This window comes from Pundamilia nyererei, unplaced genomic scaffold (assembly GCF_000239375.1).
Source record: "Pundamilia nyererei isolate P.nyererei 1_Seehausen unplaced genomic scaffold, PunNye1.0 scaffold00033, whole genome shotgun sequence".
Taxonomy (NCBI): domain Eukaryota; kingdom Metazoa; phylum Chordata; class Actinopteri; order Cichliformes; family Cichlidae; genus Pundamilia; species Pundamilia nyererei.
In genome coordinates, this window is record NW_005187434.1 from 4,172,226 (window position 1) to 4,188,216 (window position 15,991).

At 40.7% G+C, this 15,991-nt stretch overlaps 3 protein-coding genes across 5 annotated transcripts; 2 read left to right on the forward strand and 1 right to left on the reverse strand.

Moving 5' to 3' along the window:
- Positions 1–1,041: 1,041 nt before the first annotated feature.
- ankrd39 (ankyrin repeat domain 39) lies at positions 1,042–2,836 on the reverse strand. 2 transcript variants are annotated; one of them, XM_005729579.1, is made up of 4 exons: positions 2,386–2,836; positions 2,143–2,246; positions 1,908–2,039; positions 1,042–1,742 (listed from the first exon to the last, which is right to left on the reverse strand). In XM_005729579.1, the coding sequence occupies exons 1-4, from the start codon at positions 2,474–2,476 to the stop codon at positions 1,596–1,598; spliced, it is 474 nt and encodes a 157-aa protein (XP_005729636.1). In that variant the 5' UTR covers positions 2,477–2,836; the 3' UTR covers positions 1,042–1,595. The 2 variants fall into 2 exon arrangements, with proteins under 2 accessions (XP_005729636.1, XP_005729635.1); XM_005729578.1 differs by having other exon boundaries at positions 1,836–2,039.
- Positions 2,837–3,255: 419 nt separating this feature from the next.
- kctd9a (potassium channel tetramerization domain containing 9a) lies at positions 3,256–9,714 on the forward strand. The gene is made up of 12 exons (XM_005729580.1): positions 3,256–3,458; positions 3,754–3,875; positions 3,956–3,999; positions 4,097–4,193; positions 4,285–4,343; positions 4,438–4,566; positions 4,711–4,778; positions 6,540–6,635; positions 6,721–6,870; positions 7,250–7,355; positions 7,482–7,615; positions 8,122–9,714. Exons 1-12 carry the CDS (start codon positions 3,411–3,413, stop codon positions 8,236–8,238), a joined length of 1,170 nt encoding a protein of 389 aa, XP_005729637.1. The 5' UTR covers positions 3,256–3,410; the 3' UTR covers positions 8,239–9,714.
- A 1,924-nt stretch (positions 9,715–11,638) lies between these two features.
- Positions 11,639–12,356, forward strand: LOC102199920 (progonadoliberin-1). 2 transcript variants are annotated; one of them, XM_005729581.1, is made up of 4 exons: positions 11,639–11,695; positions 11,795–11,945; positions 12,036–12,134; positions 12,251–12,356. In XM_005729581.1, the coding sequence occupies exons 1-4, from the start codon at positions 11,685–11,687 to the stop codon at positions 12,317–12,319; spliced, it is 330 nt and encodes a 109-aa protein (XP_005729638.1). In that variant the 5' UTR covers positions 11,639–11,684; the 3' UTR covers positions 12,320–12,356. The 2 variants fall into 2 exon arrangements, with proteins under 2 accessions (XP_005729638.1, XP_005729639.1); XM_005729582.1 differs by having other exon boundaries at positions 12,272–12,356.
- Positions 12,357–15,991: the final 3,635 nt, after the last annotated feature.

The window sequence follows — 15,991 nt, forward strand, 5'->3', positions numbered from 1 at the left end:
CATGTGTTACTTATTGTACATGCTTTGAATAAGTAAGCATGTGAGATAATGGTCACACAAGTATTTCCATCTGTTTCAGTATAAGGAAATACTTCCATAGGTTTTTCACCTCCGGGCCTCCTTCAGTCATGTGACCTGTGTCTGATTACTTAAAAATGAACAAGTAATCTCAGTACAAAACAAACAAAAACAGCTAATAATTGCTATTTTTTTGTTAAAAGTTACATGCTAAAAATCAGCAGACCGTTAAGAATGTGAGACACTCATATGGTTTAACTTAATTCTGAAATCCTGAGACTCACAACTAACAACATCTCGGTGCAGAAAAGTGTTAATGCTTTGCACCAGAAGCAGAAGGTTCCACAAGCTTCCTCAAATACAGTCGTAAAACTAGTAAAGTAGAAACAACGAACATCCCACTGTGGCTCAGGAGGTCAAGTCGGCCAATTGGTTCTGTGGTTCGAGTCCCAGCACCTCCAGCTCATGTGTTAAATTATCCCTGGAAACATACCGAAACCCAAATTGCCATCCATTGTGAGCCTTATAGTTAGAAAGCACTTAAATACACAGAATAAAGTGCTGTAGGAATGGGTGAATGTGGCTTGTTGTGAACAACACTCTGACGGCACAGTTTGGGTAAAAAAGTGTGACATACGTACCAGTCCATTTACCCTTTTTAAGCTGGCCCATGTTTTGTTTTTTAAATGACCAGAAACCAGAAAAAAACCTGTTGGAATTAGTTCACTAATATATCAGCAGTACAGCTGCATAAACATAAACTGCCTGGACACTAGAGTCCTTCTGTGATGTCTTGCTATCAGCTGTAACAGATTTCCCTCTTTCTCACAGTTACGCTGTTTAGTTCTCCAGCAATGTGCTGGGAGGATTGAATGAGGTCACTTTGTGCTTGTTGCCATCTAATTCAGATGGTGTCCCAGGGAAAGTGTCCAGCCCTTTTAGGACAACAGCTCCCCCTACTGTTAAGAGTTTAAAAGTTCAACAAGGATCACTTTTAGATAAAAGCGACCCAAAAACAGGCGAGAAGTTGGCGTACAGTTTTAATAGAAACACATGCCATATGCTCAACAGAGCCAATTATAAAAACTGATATTGTGACTGTAACAGGTGACTCGTACTATTGTGTAACACTCACAAGGGGTTTCCTCTGTGAGCTTTTAAAAGCTGCACTACGTGTTCAAGTTCTGTGACATCATTGCACCTTTCAAATGATCTCTGCACTCTGCACTGGCATGTTGTCCTTGTCTTGCTGTTGCTAAGTTGTGTGACTGTTTTGGGTCTTGTACCAAACGTAGGAGTCCGGATACAAACTTAATTCCACAAATACACATCAAAGCTTATAATGCACCACCAGTTATCTTAACATTAAGCCACCAAGAGCACTTCAGCTCAAAAGGTGGGCGTGTTCGATAGATTCTTCCCACTTCCGAATCCATTTCCTCACCATGTCTCAGTTCTCATCAACAGCTGTAACTTTCTCTTCCAAACATGAATGCTGATGCTTGCTAAGGAAAATGTGGGAGATCATTCGTGTGATCTTAGTAACACAGCATGCCTCAGGTTCAGTGCATCTGCCATCAACAGGGGGGTTTTAAGAGCTCCTGCAGGTCTCCCTGCTGTGCCAGCTGGTAGGGTAGCTGGAGCCTCTTGTTCATCTGGCTGCGGAGTGCTGGGCAGTGCTCAACAAGGAGCTGACAGACCTCTTCGTGGCCCCCTTCTGCAGCCTGCTCAACCATGTAAGAGAGTAAAAGATGCAGACACAAGTTAAATGATTATATCTCAGCAGAATGGCTGTGTTATTGCTGGAAATTCTGTACCTTGTGTAAAGGGGACATGCCATCATCATCACAGAGTGCTGGATCTGCTCTGTGTTGCAGAAGGAGTCTTACCACATTCAGATGACCGCAGTAAGATGATCGATGGAGCGGCGTGGCCCCGCCTGGCGTCTGCGGAGACGCACAGGCACCGTTCTCAAGAAGAAACTTGCACACACAGAGATGACCACTGCGGCTTCCATAGTGCTAAAAAGGAAAACAGCATTAGTAAATTACAAGTTTAGGTACATGGGTACATTAGGTACATGAGCTCATGCTGTGCAGCCAAACGTGTCTTCTGTAAACTGACCAGAGCGGTGTATCCAGCTGAGTCTCTCAAATTAGGGTCTGTCCCCTTCTGCACTAAGTACTTTACCCGCTCCAAGTCTCCATTCATTGCAGCAGACCAGATACCTGCACAGGACGCACAGCACCCTACTTCACTGACACATCTTTCAAATCAGAACAAAATAGTATTGCTTGGCCTAGTCTACATATTTGATAGCAGTGCGGTTTAACTCAGTCACCACATGCCTGAAAGGTGAATGCAAACCTCGTTCAAAATCCATTTCGTACAGCGTCTGGTAAACACCAGCAGAGGAGACGGGATGAGAGCAGCACAAACAATGCTGTCTGTCAGACATTTCTTAAAAACGCGATAAATGAAAACATTCAAACCTGAAGGTGAACGCAAGTTTATAGTTACAGAAATGCTGTCAAAGATTACTCTGTTGACAGTAACACTGTTCTTCTTCTACTGCTATTGTTGGGCTGCTCTGTGGCGCATTACCACCACCAACAGGACTACGTCGCAACAAACAAGCCGCAAAAAATGCTGTTAGTGAACCAATGAATGTTTGGCCCGATGACAAGTTGAGATGTTACATTTGAAATAAGATCAAGGCTGATGCGATGCGAATGAGTGGCGCTTTTCTTCACACGAAACGAAAACCTTCAGGATGGCTAAACGCTAGCGCTACAAATAACTTACGCACGAAACGTGCTTACGTAGAAGCCTCTCAGCCAATTACAGAGCTGTTTACAGGTCCCTTCAGATGCTCTCAGATTTGGTAGCGTTACATTAATGGATTTGTTTAGGCAAATTAGCGGCCGCGGTTAACTTTGACCTGCGGTGACATAATTATTATCAGTGATGCACTTCTACAGCGACTGCAACTGCTCACGCTTGCATTATCATTTTATAAGCATCAAAAATTACGCGTGCTGTTTGAAACTTATACATATCACACCATCAGCTCTATTTAATGCTTGACAACAGCACAGATCCAATAAATTAATACAGTTGACTCAATAGAAAACACATTGAGCTTTTTAAATATAATAATAACACTCCCAAGTTCAGCTGTGCCTATAAGCATTCCTCCAAGTTACACTTGCAAAGAATATCTAGTTTTCCCGACAGCTGTGAAGGCATCTTTTGTCTCGTGTTGTTGTCTGATGCAGCAAGCTAGTCAGCTTCATTTGTTTCGGCACACGAAAAGGAGACTAGCTGGGAAAGGATACGTCATTGTCCTATTATTTTAGCCTTACTAGACCTTCAGCCATAGCGCGTGAAGAATGAGAAGAGTCACGTTATTTGTTAACGGGACATGTAAAAATGGCAAGGTGGGTAATAGTGTGAGAGCTTGGGCCGCAGAATGACTGGCTTTTTCCACTGTACGTACCTAAGGTGTTTCAGGATGCACTGTTAACTGCTGATACTCAAACGCCACATCATGTACTCATATGATGACAGGGTTAATCTCTGACTTTATTAAAATTTTTCCACAAATAAACTACCGTTGAACTTTAAGGTCAATCACCATTTCCACCGTGAGTCATTTATGTCATGTGTATGTTAGGCTGGAGTGACCCTTTTGCTTTCAGTCCTTAATCCATCGTTTTCCCCCCCTCTCTTTAGGTTGTAGCAGTATACGGAACCTTGTCTGACTTACTATCTGTAGCAAGCAATAAGTTAGGAATCAAAGCCTCCTGTTTGTACAATGGAAAGGGTGGTCTCATTGATGACATTGCCCTTATAAGGTAAGCTCAGCTGTGACAACAAATTTGAAGGTTGCCTCTCTACATTATGTTTCTGACATGTGCGTCTGTGCCTCTCCCAGAGATGACGACGTGCTGTATGTGTCAGAAGGAGATCCATTTATTGGTGAGTGCTGGCATGTCTGCTGCTGGAGTCTCATCCACTGTCAGAGTGTCCAAAGGTTTCAATGTCTCTGTTGTCTTCCTTCACTTTATTATCACAGACCCTCAAAATGAAGCCAAGATTACATCAGATCCGCTGGCAGCTCACACTGACTGGCTAACCCTTAACATTGGTGGCCGTCTTTTCACCACCACCAGGTATTTGCGCTTTAAATTCAGCTTTCATGCCATATCTCATTCGTTGTTTCTCTGTTCCCTGGTTGCTGAATGCATCTTCTTTTATAATCAGGAGCACCTTGGTCAGCAAGGAGCCGGAGAGTATGCTCGCTCACATGTTTCGAGAGAAGGGTACTGAGACCAGCTGATCAATGAGCATTTCAGTTCTTATTCAGCCATGTTATTGAGTAAGTTTCGTCAAGCTCTGTGTTGTGTCTGTTTTCAGATGTGTGGGGAAACAAACAGGACGAGCATGGGGCTTACCTCATTGACCGCAGCCCTGAGTACTTTGAGCCTATTCTCAACTACTTGAGACACGGTCAGCTCATTATCAATGAAGGCATAAATATACGAGGTAACCTTTCTTCTTTTTCTTTTTTTTCCTTCTTTTAAAAATGTTGTTCCTAAATGATGAGGTCTACCTGCATGCAAGTGATCTAATGTCTAAAATGTTAAAAAAAATGGAGGGATATGTAGCAATCTCCTGAATGTTTTCCAGGTGTCCTCGAGGAGGCTCGCTTCTTTGGAATTGAGCAGCTTGCTGAACAGCTTGAAGTAGCGATCAAGGTAGTTTTTAATGCGGAAGTCAAAAAGCTAGTTCACAATAAAATCACGTTTTATGCTGTTAAAAATGTTAATAAAAACAAACTGAAGTAATTTGTAAACCAGTTAAACCCGATATTTGATAGAGAACAGTACAAAGAAGAAAAAAAAAAACAAGAAGTATTAAGATTGCATACTCATTTTGAATTTGATGACTGTAATGTTATTTTTTTCTTTTTTTTAAAGAAACAACACCCTGGGAAAGCAATTGTTGTACTTTTTGTGCATGTTTTTGTTTTTAGTCTTTCAGTCCATGCCAGCTTCACATTCAGATGCTTTTATTATGCAGCCATGTTGATATGTGAAGCTGGTAAACCGTAACTGAGCATGCAGAGTGCTTATAACTACAAGCCACATTCACCCGTTACACATATATCTATAAAACCACTTCTTTTTTTTCTTCTTACACCCAAGCGTTTTGTCTAGCATTTATACTCACACCAATGGTTGCATTAGGAGCAAATCGAGGTTGAGTATCTTGCCCAACTACCCCCGGCTGGGGAATCAATCCTCTGACTCAGCCGTCCCCAACACCCGGGCCACGGACCGGTAGCGGTCCGTGAGTCGTTTGGTACTGTGCCGCGAGAATTGAGGCTCGGGTGTGAAATGTATGGTTTTCAGGGTTTTTATCGTTAAGTCGGTTTCCCTGGGTCTTTTCCCGTGTTGTAGTCGTGTGTCTTATTTTGAAGGAAATATTTACGTGTTACTATAGCAACCACAGAGCATCAAGAAGCAGAGAGGAGGATGTTACTCTCAATGTTGTTGGCGCATTTCAGGAGGACGCTGCTAATAAAGTTACACAATTACACAGCTGAATTTACTATTATATTTACATAATGCCACAGTTTTTGTCTGTATCATTTTATTTTGTTGTATTTATCTGCGACACCTTAAAGGCCGGTCTGTGAAAATATTGTCTGACATTAAACTGGTCCGTGGTGCAAAAAAGGTTTGGGACCACTGCTCCGACTGATATACGACCTGCTCTACCTCCTGAGTCACAGCTGCCATAGAATGTGGTTGGCATTGTCTTACATGAATGGTGTAGAGACTTTCCTTGAAAAGGAAACAAATCAACTGGGAAGTAGAATATGTCACGTCAAATTGTGTATACCATTCATCTTAAATGGTGCGTTCACAAATGTGCTAGTTACCCATGCCATGTGCATTAATGCACCTCCATCACACATGCAGACTTTGAGCTGTGCTCTTAATAAGCCGGCTAATCCTATTATTTCTCTCCGTATTGACGCTCCATTTATGGGTGCACCTGGAAACAGTTTACCGTCATTTGTTTTCAGACGTGTTCCTGAGTCCATGTCTGTGTTACTAAAAAACAACAATACAAGTTTTTGGTCTTGTCCATTGTGTGCAGTGGAATGGATAAATACCCATTTATGCTAATGAGCTGTTGTCAATTAACTTTTTTTGATATTATGATCTGCCACGTGATTGCTTTTTCCCCCCCACAGTTTTTTGGGAAATTCAATATATATTGATATATATTTTTCAATTATTTATAAAAAAAAATTTGTTTTAACATTAATATTTTATTATCAGAATTATAACCTGTCTTTGTAAATGCAGAAAGTATGGAGTCATTTGGAACTCACTGAAAGCCCAAATTTAACTGAGAATTTTCATTTTTACATATCACCTCTGCTTCTTTGGAAACATGGTTGTTAAAAATGTGATCTCTCCCTTGCATGCTTTCTTTTTAAACAGAACTCGCAGCCACCCGAGGACCACTCTCCTATTTCCCGCAAAGAGTTTGTCCGTTTTCTTTTGGCAACACCGACCAAGTCAGAGCTCCGCTGTCAGGTACGGTTAGATGAAACAGTTTTAATTCACTCTCATATCATCTGATCAAATTTATACTTGACCCTATTGCTCTGAATGTTTCTAGGGACTCAATTTCAGTGGCGCCGATCTGTCCCGACTTGACCTGCGCTACATCAATTTCAAGATGGCTAACCTCAGCCGCTGCAATCTGACACATGCCAACCTGTGCTGCTCCAATCTGGAGCGGGCTGATCTCTCTGGAGCCAACCTGGATGTAAGCGTGGTGGCTCTGGTGTTGTTCAGGCTAAATCTTATACATATCCATTCACGTCTGTAAATGCTTCCTCCTTCCGTGTATCTTAATGTGCTATTTTTTTGTTTGTTATGTTTTTTAAATGTTGGCCTTGTGGTGATGCAAAAATGTACTTGTCTTAGGATTTTTGGTCTCTCTATCTGCTGCCCCCTCACTTGTGTAGAAAAAAGGACTACTCTGTTCTTTAATATCTTAAAGATACTGCTACAAATCTTCCTCTCACATTCAGCTTATTTAAAAAAAACAGCACTTTTTTTCTCCATAATCTTTCTATTAATAATTTGTAGAGGTTAGGTCAGACTATCATAAAAACTTTTGCTCTTTGCTCTGCTGGTTGCAGGGTGCTAACTTGCAAGGGGTGAAGATGCTGTGTTCCAATGCTGAGGGAGCTTCTCTCAAAGGATGCAATTTTGAAGATCCATCTGGACTGAAGGCCAATCTGGAAGGTAATCTTTAAAAGCTTTTCTGATGAAAAAGGAGGCAGCCTTAATTTAGTTTTTATTTTTTGTTTTTGTTTTAACTGTACGATTTTTATTATTATTATTTAATTTTAATTTTTTTCTTTAAATCAGGCGCTAACCTGAAAGGAGTCGACATGGAAGGAAGCCAAATGACCGGTATCAACTTGCGTGTGGCCACTCTCAAAAATGCAAAGCTGAAGAACTGTAATCTGCGGGGAGCTACTTTAGCAGGGACAGATCTCGAGGTGAGTCAAGGATTATCTTTAAAAGCACAGAATAAAGTGGGCTCAGGTGGCAGGTTTTGTTTATGACATCAAAATCAGGAGCAGAAATAATGACACTGCGAATCTGAATAAAATTCCCAATATGTGATGCAGCTTGCGAAAAGCAAAGTTCCACGTTTTTTTTTTTTGTTTGTTTGTTTGTTTTTTTACTTTTCATGTTTCCTGAAATCTTAAAACTAGATGACATGCAAAAACAGGTTTAATTTATCGCTCTTTCTCCATTTTATGTTCATTTTAACTCGAAGATCTCAAACTTTGTGCTTTTCGAATGATTGTGGAGCAAATAGACACTGACCTGAAGCACATTTGTAAATGATTAAAAGCTTCACTAAACTTACAAGAAGCCGGTCGATCTGTCACAATCCACACAGTGTTAACAGCACAGGCCAAAGACGGTAAGGCTCGCCTCATTACTTAGGAATTTTTATTGTTTGTTTTTTTTGTTTTTGTTTTTTTCTCCTGTCCAGAACTGTGATCTGTCTGGCTGCGATCTACAAGAAGCTAACCTGAGAGGGTCCAATGTCAAGGGAGCCATTTTTGAAGAGATGCTGACCCCTCTGCACATGTCACAGAGTGTTAGATAACTCAACACCACACCTGCAAGTCCAATGCGGGCCACAGCTTTCCCCAAGTCGCTCCTTTTCAATCTCTCTATACCTATCAGTGCAGTACAGGTATACGTATGCACACCCCTGGCATTCCACCAATATTATGTTAGCTTTAAATATATTGCACTAGAATTTATCCAGGGTTGTCTTATGTATGTTTGTATGGTAGGATGTTTTGAGAATGTTCAGCTGCGTTTATCACCAAAAAAGTAAAAGGTTCCTAGTTTGTGTAGATGTGTCTGGATGTAATCAAGTGACTATACTCATTTAGTTTCATACTTTTATTTCATATTACTTGACATGTTAATAGGAATCAAAGTCAGCTTACCTTTGAGCAGTAAAGCTCAGAGCATTGAGCTTCACTGCATGCTGCTGTAGCAGAAATGGAAGAGGGTTAATTACCAATAACTGTGTCAATATATATATTCTTCTTTAAGTATGTAACTTAATATTGCTGGATATACAACATATTATTATAAAAGAAATAATGCAAGCCAAAGCCATACACTAGCACAGTCTAACAGGCTAAAAGTGCTGTTAGAGCAACATAAAACTATGCTACAGGCTCGTTTTAAACACAGCTCGAGTATGCAATACAAGATGTATAGCTGTGAGGTTTGTTTTTCTAGTTTGATGTTTTTCTGTCTCCTAAAAAACAAAACAAAAAAACGCTTCCCCTGGTTTTGTGCTCTGTGAATCTACCTCTTATTAACCCGAGGTGTGAGTGATCCACAACTGCATGCATTCGGATGTGGCAAAGCTTATTGTAATGTTCATGCACATCATCCGTTATTTATCCGATCCCCAGTACGGCAGGAGAGTCCATTTTCATGTTGTTAAAGTGGGGTTTGCCTGGAAACGTGCTTCGTGTATTTATGTATGTCACTTAATCATGCTTTAAACTTGTTTGCACATGTATATGTTAACGTGTAACGTGGTATATCCTTTCACCAAAAAGGTTTGGTGCTTTTCTTATGTAATGTTGTGTAAAGCAAATCCAGTGCTTCCAAAACTTCCCCAAAAAGTCATTCTTAGAGTAGACAGAGGTGTTGTCAGCTGTTTTCTGAAGGATCTAACTTCAGTTCTTGTTCCACAGTGTCCGTTTGAGGGGGCAGGGGGAAAGCTGTGTCTTTGACCAGTGAAGTTTCTCTAGCTGTAGCTCGAAGCTGCACCAATGATGCAATATTATTCACTCAATGAAGTGGAAGGTACCCGGCCTGTGAGAATGAATGATGAAGGCAATCATAATGTGTATTTCACCCTGAGTGTGAAAACCAATGGAAGAGCTATGGTTATTTATTTTAATACATCTCACTGAATGCAATATGGGGCTGGGGTTGATTTGTTTGAGGCAGGGAGTTGTGTAGTTATCCCTGTCTATGAATATTGCACTCGACCATGGAAATATGTTTCCATAAATGACTGTTATAAATAAACTGCTATGAAGAAAAAGTCTTTGTCATCTGTTTTTCTTTCTCGGTTGCTTTGGCTCAGTTCTCGAATGACAGTCATCTAAACAACATGTCACATCCTTCAGAACTGCTGCTTGTGCTCATTTGAATGAGCATTTGTCATTCTTTGTTAAAATTTGCAAATGTTTTTAGACATTTTGGCCTATGACTCAGCACAGCTGTCTACAGCTTGAGCTGTCATTAGTTGCACTTGTCTTTATGAGCAAAATGGATAATGTTCCTATCGGCCGAATAGTTCTACACACTTGGAATATGTTTTGAAATACAACATCTGACAACCAACAGCTGGAAAGACTAAAGGTCTATGTTGTGAGTATTAGGAAAACATACACTCGCTGGACACTTTATTAGTTACACCTTATTAGCACCAGGGTGGTAGTGTCGCACTGTTGCAGATTTGTCGGCTACACATTTATGATGTTAATCTCCCATTCTGCTACATCCCAAAGATGCTGTTAGATTGAAAGCTGGTAACTGAGAAGACCTTATGCAGCCACCATGCAAATCGAACAACTGCGGGAATTCAAAGACCTCGGCTCTCTGATGCAAGAAAAGTGGCATCAACAGCGGAAATGTACTCAAGAATCGGTCAAGCGGCGGCGGCATTCCCCTCCTCACGATGGTGTATCTGGAAAAAGACAAACGTCACCCTCATCACCAAAATCCGCCTGTACTGCTCACTGGTATTGCCCATTCTTCTCTACTGATCCGAGCCCTGCGTCACCCTCAAACACAACCTCAACAAGCTCGAGGTCTCCCAAATGGGCCGTTTGCGTCAGATTCTCCGAGTGTCCCTCCATGACCGCCTCAGCAACAGCGTGACACGTAGTCAATGTCACCAGCAGCCCTAAATGGAAGAGCTGACCCTGAAGTGACGACTGCAATGGTTTGGCCATGTCTGCTGCATGAGCAACCATCACCTGCCATATCGCCTTCTGCTGCAGCAGTGCACCGCCCACTGGAGAATCGAGTGTGATGCACCCAAGACGACTTGGATCAAGCAAATTGAAGACTATCTTAAACAACCATCAAGCAAGCAAAGGTCAAGGACACAGATCGCAATGACTGGAAGTGCATTGTTGACCAAGATGGAAACCCTACGGCACCCACAGCGACGTATTTGCTTCGACCTCCCCTGCTGACCGCCAGCTAGGGACAAAACAAAGAACTGTGGAGACCATTTAACCCCAGTGGCTCACTTTCATCTTAAAGAAACCACTTTCAGGAGATTTTAGCGCATAATACTGCTGGTACATTATGGTCAAAAGGGATGAACACGGTCAATGGACATGATACAAGGCATGATGCATTCATGCTTTCATTATTTACACCAAATTCTGACCCTACCATCCAAATGTTGCAACAGAAATTGAGACTGGTGAATCAGAATGTTTTGCAAATTTTATGCTGACCAATTTTGGTGAGCCAGTTTAAACTGTAGCCTCAGTTTCCTCCTCTTAGCTGACAGTAGTGGCACCTGGTGTGGTCTTCAGCTGCTGCAGATGTTCTTCTGCATACCCTGGTTGTTATAATTGGTTATTTCGGTTACTGTTGCCTTACTATCCGTTCAAAGCAGCCTGCCCATTCTCTCACATCAACATAGCATTTTTGCCCAGAGACGTGCAAGCTCTGTAAAACATGTTTGTGTACATCAGGGTACACATGAGGTGAAAAACATACCAAAGCAGTTCTGGAATAACTGTCATATATCTTGTGAAGTCAGTTCAAAGTACATCATAAAATGATCAGAAACTGCAAAAATCACACATCAGGTGCAATTGTTCAAACAGCTCTGTGGGTTGCCAGAGTTGCCAAGTGTTGCTTAATCCCACTTTGTGACCCCCTGTAGTGAAGTGTTGGAGGAAACAAAGCACAGTTATATAAATCTTGGAAAATCATGTGCAGCAGACTTCACAAAGGACAGCAGAAGAGATCAGAAGTTCTTGTCTAATGCACAGAAGGTAAGGTCTTATCTGAAATGTGATAAGGACTGAAACAATATCTGGAGTTAAATGGGGGAAAAATTCTATCATTAACATGCTTACGTGCAAAATGTGAAGCTTTATCCTCAGAATGGCTGCAAAAATCTTGGCACTGTGGCTGCTGCTCGCAGGGACGGTGTTTCCACAGGGCTGCTGTCAGCACTGGTCATACGGACTGAGCCCAGGAGGGAAGAGGGATCTGGACAACTTCTCAGACACACTGGGCAATGTAAGCATTAGTCTAACAGCAACTCTTTATCTGTACATTAGCAGCTGTTGCTTTTCACTGCAATGTTTCTTCATTTTTCCTCAACAAAAGATGGTTGAAGAGTTCCCACGCATCGAAGCACCTTGCAGTGTTTTCGGTTGTGCAGAGGAATCACCTTTTGCCAAAATGTACAGAGTGAAAGGACTTCTTGTAAGTTTTTCTCCTGAATAATTCAATGTTTAGATTCACTGATGCATCTGTCATTGCTGTCAAAAGGCAGGCAAAGACCTGACCTCATTTTTTTGTCTTCTTTTTTAAAAAAAAAGAATTTTCTCCTTTCCTTTCAGGCGAGTGTGGCCGAAAGGGAAAATGGACACCGGACATTCAAGAAATGAAAGATTTCTTTGATTCTACATTTCATTTTTTATATAAGCATAAAACATTTTTTTGTGAATGTTGCTCTTGTTTTATTATCTAAAATATAAATAAAAGCTTTCAACTCACTGAATTTGTTTTCTGCTAAGTTTGCTTGTAATGTTTGATGCAACAGCACCTCGATTTATTAATTTATTTTCATCTTATGACCCAAATCCAAGCAAACAGTACCAGGAAAAAAAAGCCCTTTGTATTTGATGTCAAATGGACAATTTCTCTTTTAGTCAAGTTTGGCTAAGGAGAAAATTTACAGCCACAGTTCAATGACAACAATATGCATAAATTTGGGATAGTTAATGGTATTATGTACAGTAAGTATTGTCGTGTAGGGATTTGGAAGATTGTTACAAATTGGCAACTAAAAATGACACAATACAATTCTTCTTCAGAAACACTATAATTTTAGAAAATAGTAATTTTATGTATTTTTTTAATGTATTTTTGCTAATTCTGCTTAAAAACAATATTTCTGCTTCTAATATCGCAAATACGCGATACTTTTTGGTGCATCAGTGGACCTTGAAGTATTTAAATCTAAATATAATAATAATTTAATAATAATTTCAAATAAAATACACTGAAAATCCATTTAATTACTGTACACCTTACACCTGACTCTTGGAACATAAAATGTTACCAGTTCTTCTATTTTAAAAAAATATATATATATGTTTATGGCACTATAATATGAAAAATATTTTTCATATGTATATATTTTTTATTTAAATCCTCTTTACCTTTTTTGACTTAGTAGATGTGTATAGTAGTAGATGCTGTGACTGACTCCAACTGGAAAGCAGGAAAGAGCCATGTATTCTGCAGCTCGGGTCATAACTTGCACTCTGTTAAGTGCTCATATTACCCCAGTTCTTCAGCAGCTTCACTGGTTGCCCATAGAAGCCAGGATAAATTTTAAAATCTTACTTCTCACGTTCAAATGTATCCATAAATCTGCTCCTTCATATTTGTGTGACCTGCTCCATTTCACCACTGTTTCCCGCCCTCTCAGATCATCATCTGCTACTCATCTTACCGTTCCGTCCTCACACCTTATCACTAAGGGGAACAGAGCTTTCAGTCGCTCTGCTCCCCGGCTCTGGAACTTTCTTCCTCCTGCACTAAGAAATATTGACTCCCTCTCCACATTTAAGACACAGCTCAAAACACACCTGTTTAAACTGGCTTATTCGCTTTAATGCTGATTTTATCTGTTGTCACGCTCTGTTTTGTAATTTTAACTTATTTTATGTATTTTATGACTACTGTTATTTTTATTAATTGTGTTTTTTGCAAGGAGACCTTGGGTTTCTGAAAGGCGCCCTCAAATAAAATGTATTATCATTATTATTATTATTATTATGTCTCTTTTCTTTCCAGTATCTCCCGCCTTCGTCCATCCAGCCTTTCTCTCTGGCTGTCTTCTTTGGCTCCTGCTTTCAGCTCCCCTCTCTCAACATTGCTTGTTTTCTGGCACAGACGATCACATGATGTATCTCTTATCTCCCTTTCTGCCTTTCCTCTAACTTTCTCAGCCATATTGTTCTCTTTTTCCATCTCCCTTCATCAAAATTTCTAACTTTCCTTCTTATCTATGCAAACCCTCTTATATTTCCAGCCCCCTCTATCCCCCACCCCCTTGGCTTTTCTCTTTCTTCCATCCAGCTGTCAATTTTTGTTTGACATTTTTCTTTTACATCGTCTTATCCTGTATCGAGTTGTCATGGCCTCTGGCACCCCTCTTCCTCTGAACCCTGCCTTGCTCTCCGTTTCCTTTACACTTCCACTGCTCTCCAGTGTGCTCCTTCAGCAATCTTCCTTCCCCTCTTTCATCTTCCCTTGAGTCTTCACCTTCTTTATCTACCTTTTCCTTCATCCTGCACCCCCACCTCCTATCCTAAAACCATCAGCCCGTCCTCATCTCCCTTTCAGTCACAGTCTGTACTTTTTCCTCTCTGTGCTTCTGTTCCATCATTTAATCATCCTCTCTTTCTTTTGTTCATCTTCCCCACTGCTCTGCTTATACAATTCATTCCTAACCTCCATCGCTCTGCCATTGTTGTGTCCTCTTCATCTTCTTCCAGCTTCACCTCACACCTTCTGTAATTCTAATACACTTCTCCAGCTTCTTCTGCCTCTGTGTCACACCCTCTCCTGCCTCCTAGCATTTTCTTTTCCCATTCTGCCCCCCCCCGCCTTTGTGCGTTCATCTTCTTTGCTTCTGTGTCCTTCCTTTTCTGTCTACTTTCATTCCTTCCTCTCTCTACTTTGTATCCTACATCCTTATTTTGGACCCTCTGCACTCTTTTCATGTCTACACCTTCTGTTCTGTGTTTTTTGATCTTTCTATCTTGATTGTCTTACTTTTTCACTCAGCCTTGTTTTTTTTAATCTTTCACCAAGCCATCTAACAGATCTTCATCCACTTTTCTGTAGCCTGTCACTTCGCTCGTTTCTGGGTTGTTGTTTTTTAACTCGACCTCTCTATTGTCAGTCTTTCTCTTCTACTGGCTTTTTAAAAAACAAAACAAAAAAATCTTCCAATATCTCTTGTCCACACTCTCTCTCACTTTGTCTTTAATTTTCTTTCATCTTTATTCAGGAGGAGGAGTGTAGCCCTCCAACTAGTTGCTTTCTCTCTGATCAGTTTTACTAATCGTCTACTCTGTGGATTAGACTACTCTGTCTGTTCCCCGTTCTTTTCTTTCCACATTCATCTTTCTTCCATTTTATCCAGTTTCTTTTTGTTTCTCCTGTTACTACCCCTCTTCTTTTTCTTTCTACTGATGTCATCTTTGTGCTTCTCGCTGAGCGACCTGTCTTTCTCAACCCTTTTATCCATATTTTTCCTTATTAATATTAAATTTCCACACTTTCTGTTCTCTTTCTATTACACTCATTGACCTTTACATCTCTCTACCTCAGAAAGACATATGCAAATGTAAGTATAAATTACACCTTATTGGTCATGCTTGGGAAGAAGCTTCCTATCCTTCTTCATCATTCCCTTTTCCTTCATCTTCATAATCCTTTATGTTTCTCACCACTAACTTTGTCATCTTCCTACCCTTTGAACCTATACCTGCCATTTGTGTCCTCCACCTGGATCTCTCTCTCTCTCTTTTTTAAAGCGGTCTTTTTGCTCCCTCATCCCTTCAGTTCACCATCCTTTCCTTCACCCTACTTCTTCATACTCTTATACATTTGTCTTTCTATTCAGCTTTAAATTCTCCCTCTCACATCTTCTGTTTCCTCTTCGTTTTTTTCAACCTTTCAGTTCAGTCAGTACTGCTGCTCCCATCCGTCTGCTTCATCCCAAACAAGCTTGACTGGGGTTTAAGTCTGAGAACTGTGCTGGTCTGCCATCATTTGTGTGCCTACCTTTATTTCTCTTTGGGAGGAGCCCAGCCCAACCAGTCTGTCTTCCGCTGTTACTTGTCTTTTTTTTTGTCCTAGTAATGCATCGCAGGGTGTGGTAACAAAGTTTGTTCCCACGCAGCTTTTGCATGTAGGTTTTGTAAGCATTAAAACAAAAGTTGGTCCTCCAGTACACATTTCTTTCCACCCAACAACTAAAACCATCCAGCAGGAGTGTGTGTGTGTTGGTCAGTCGAATAAAAATAAGGGCGTGTGTA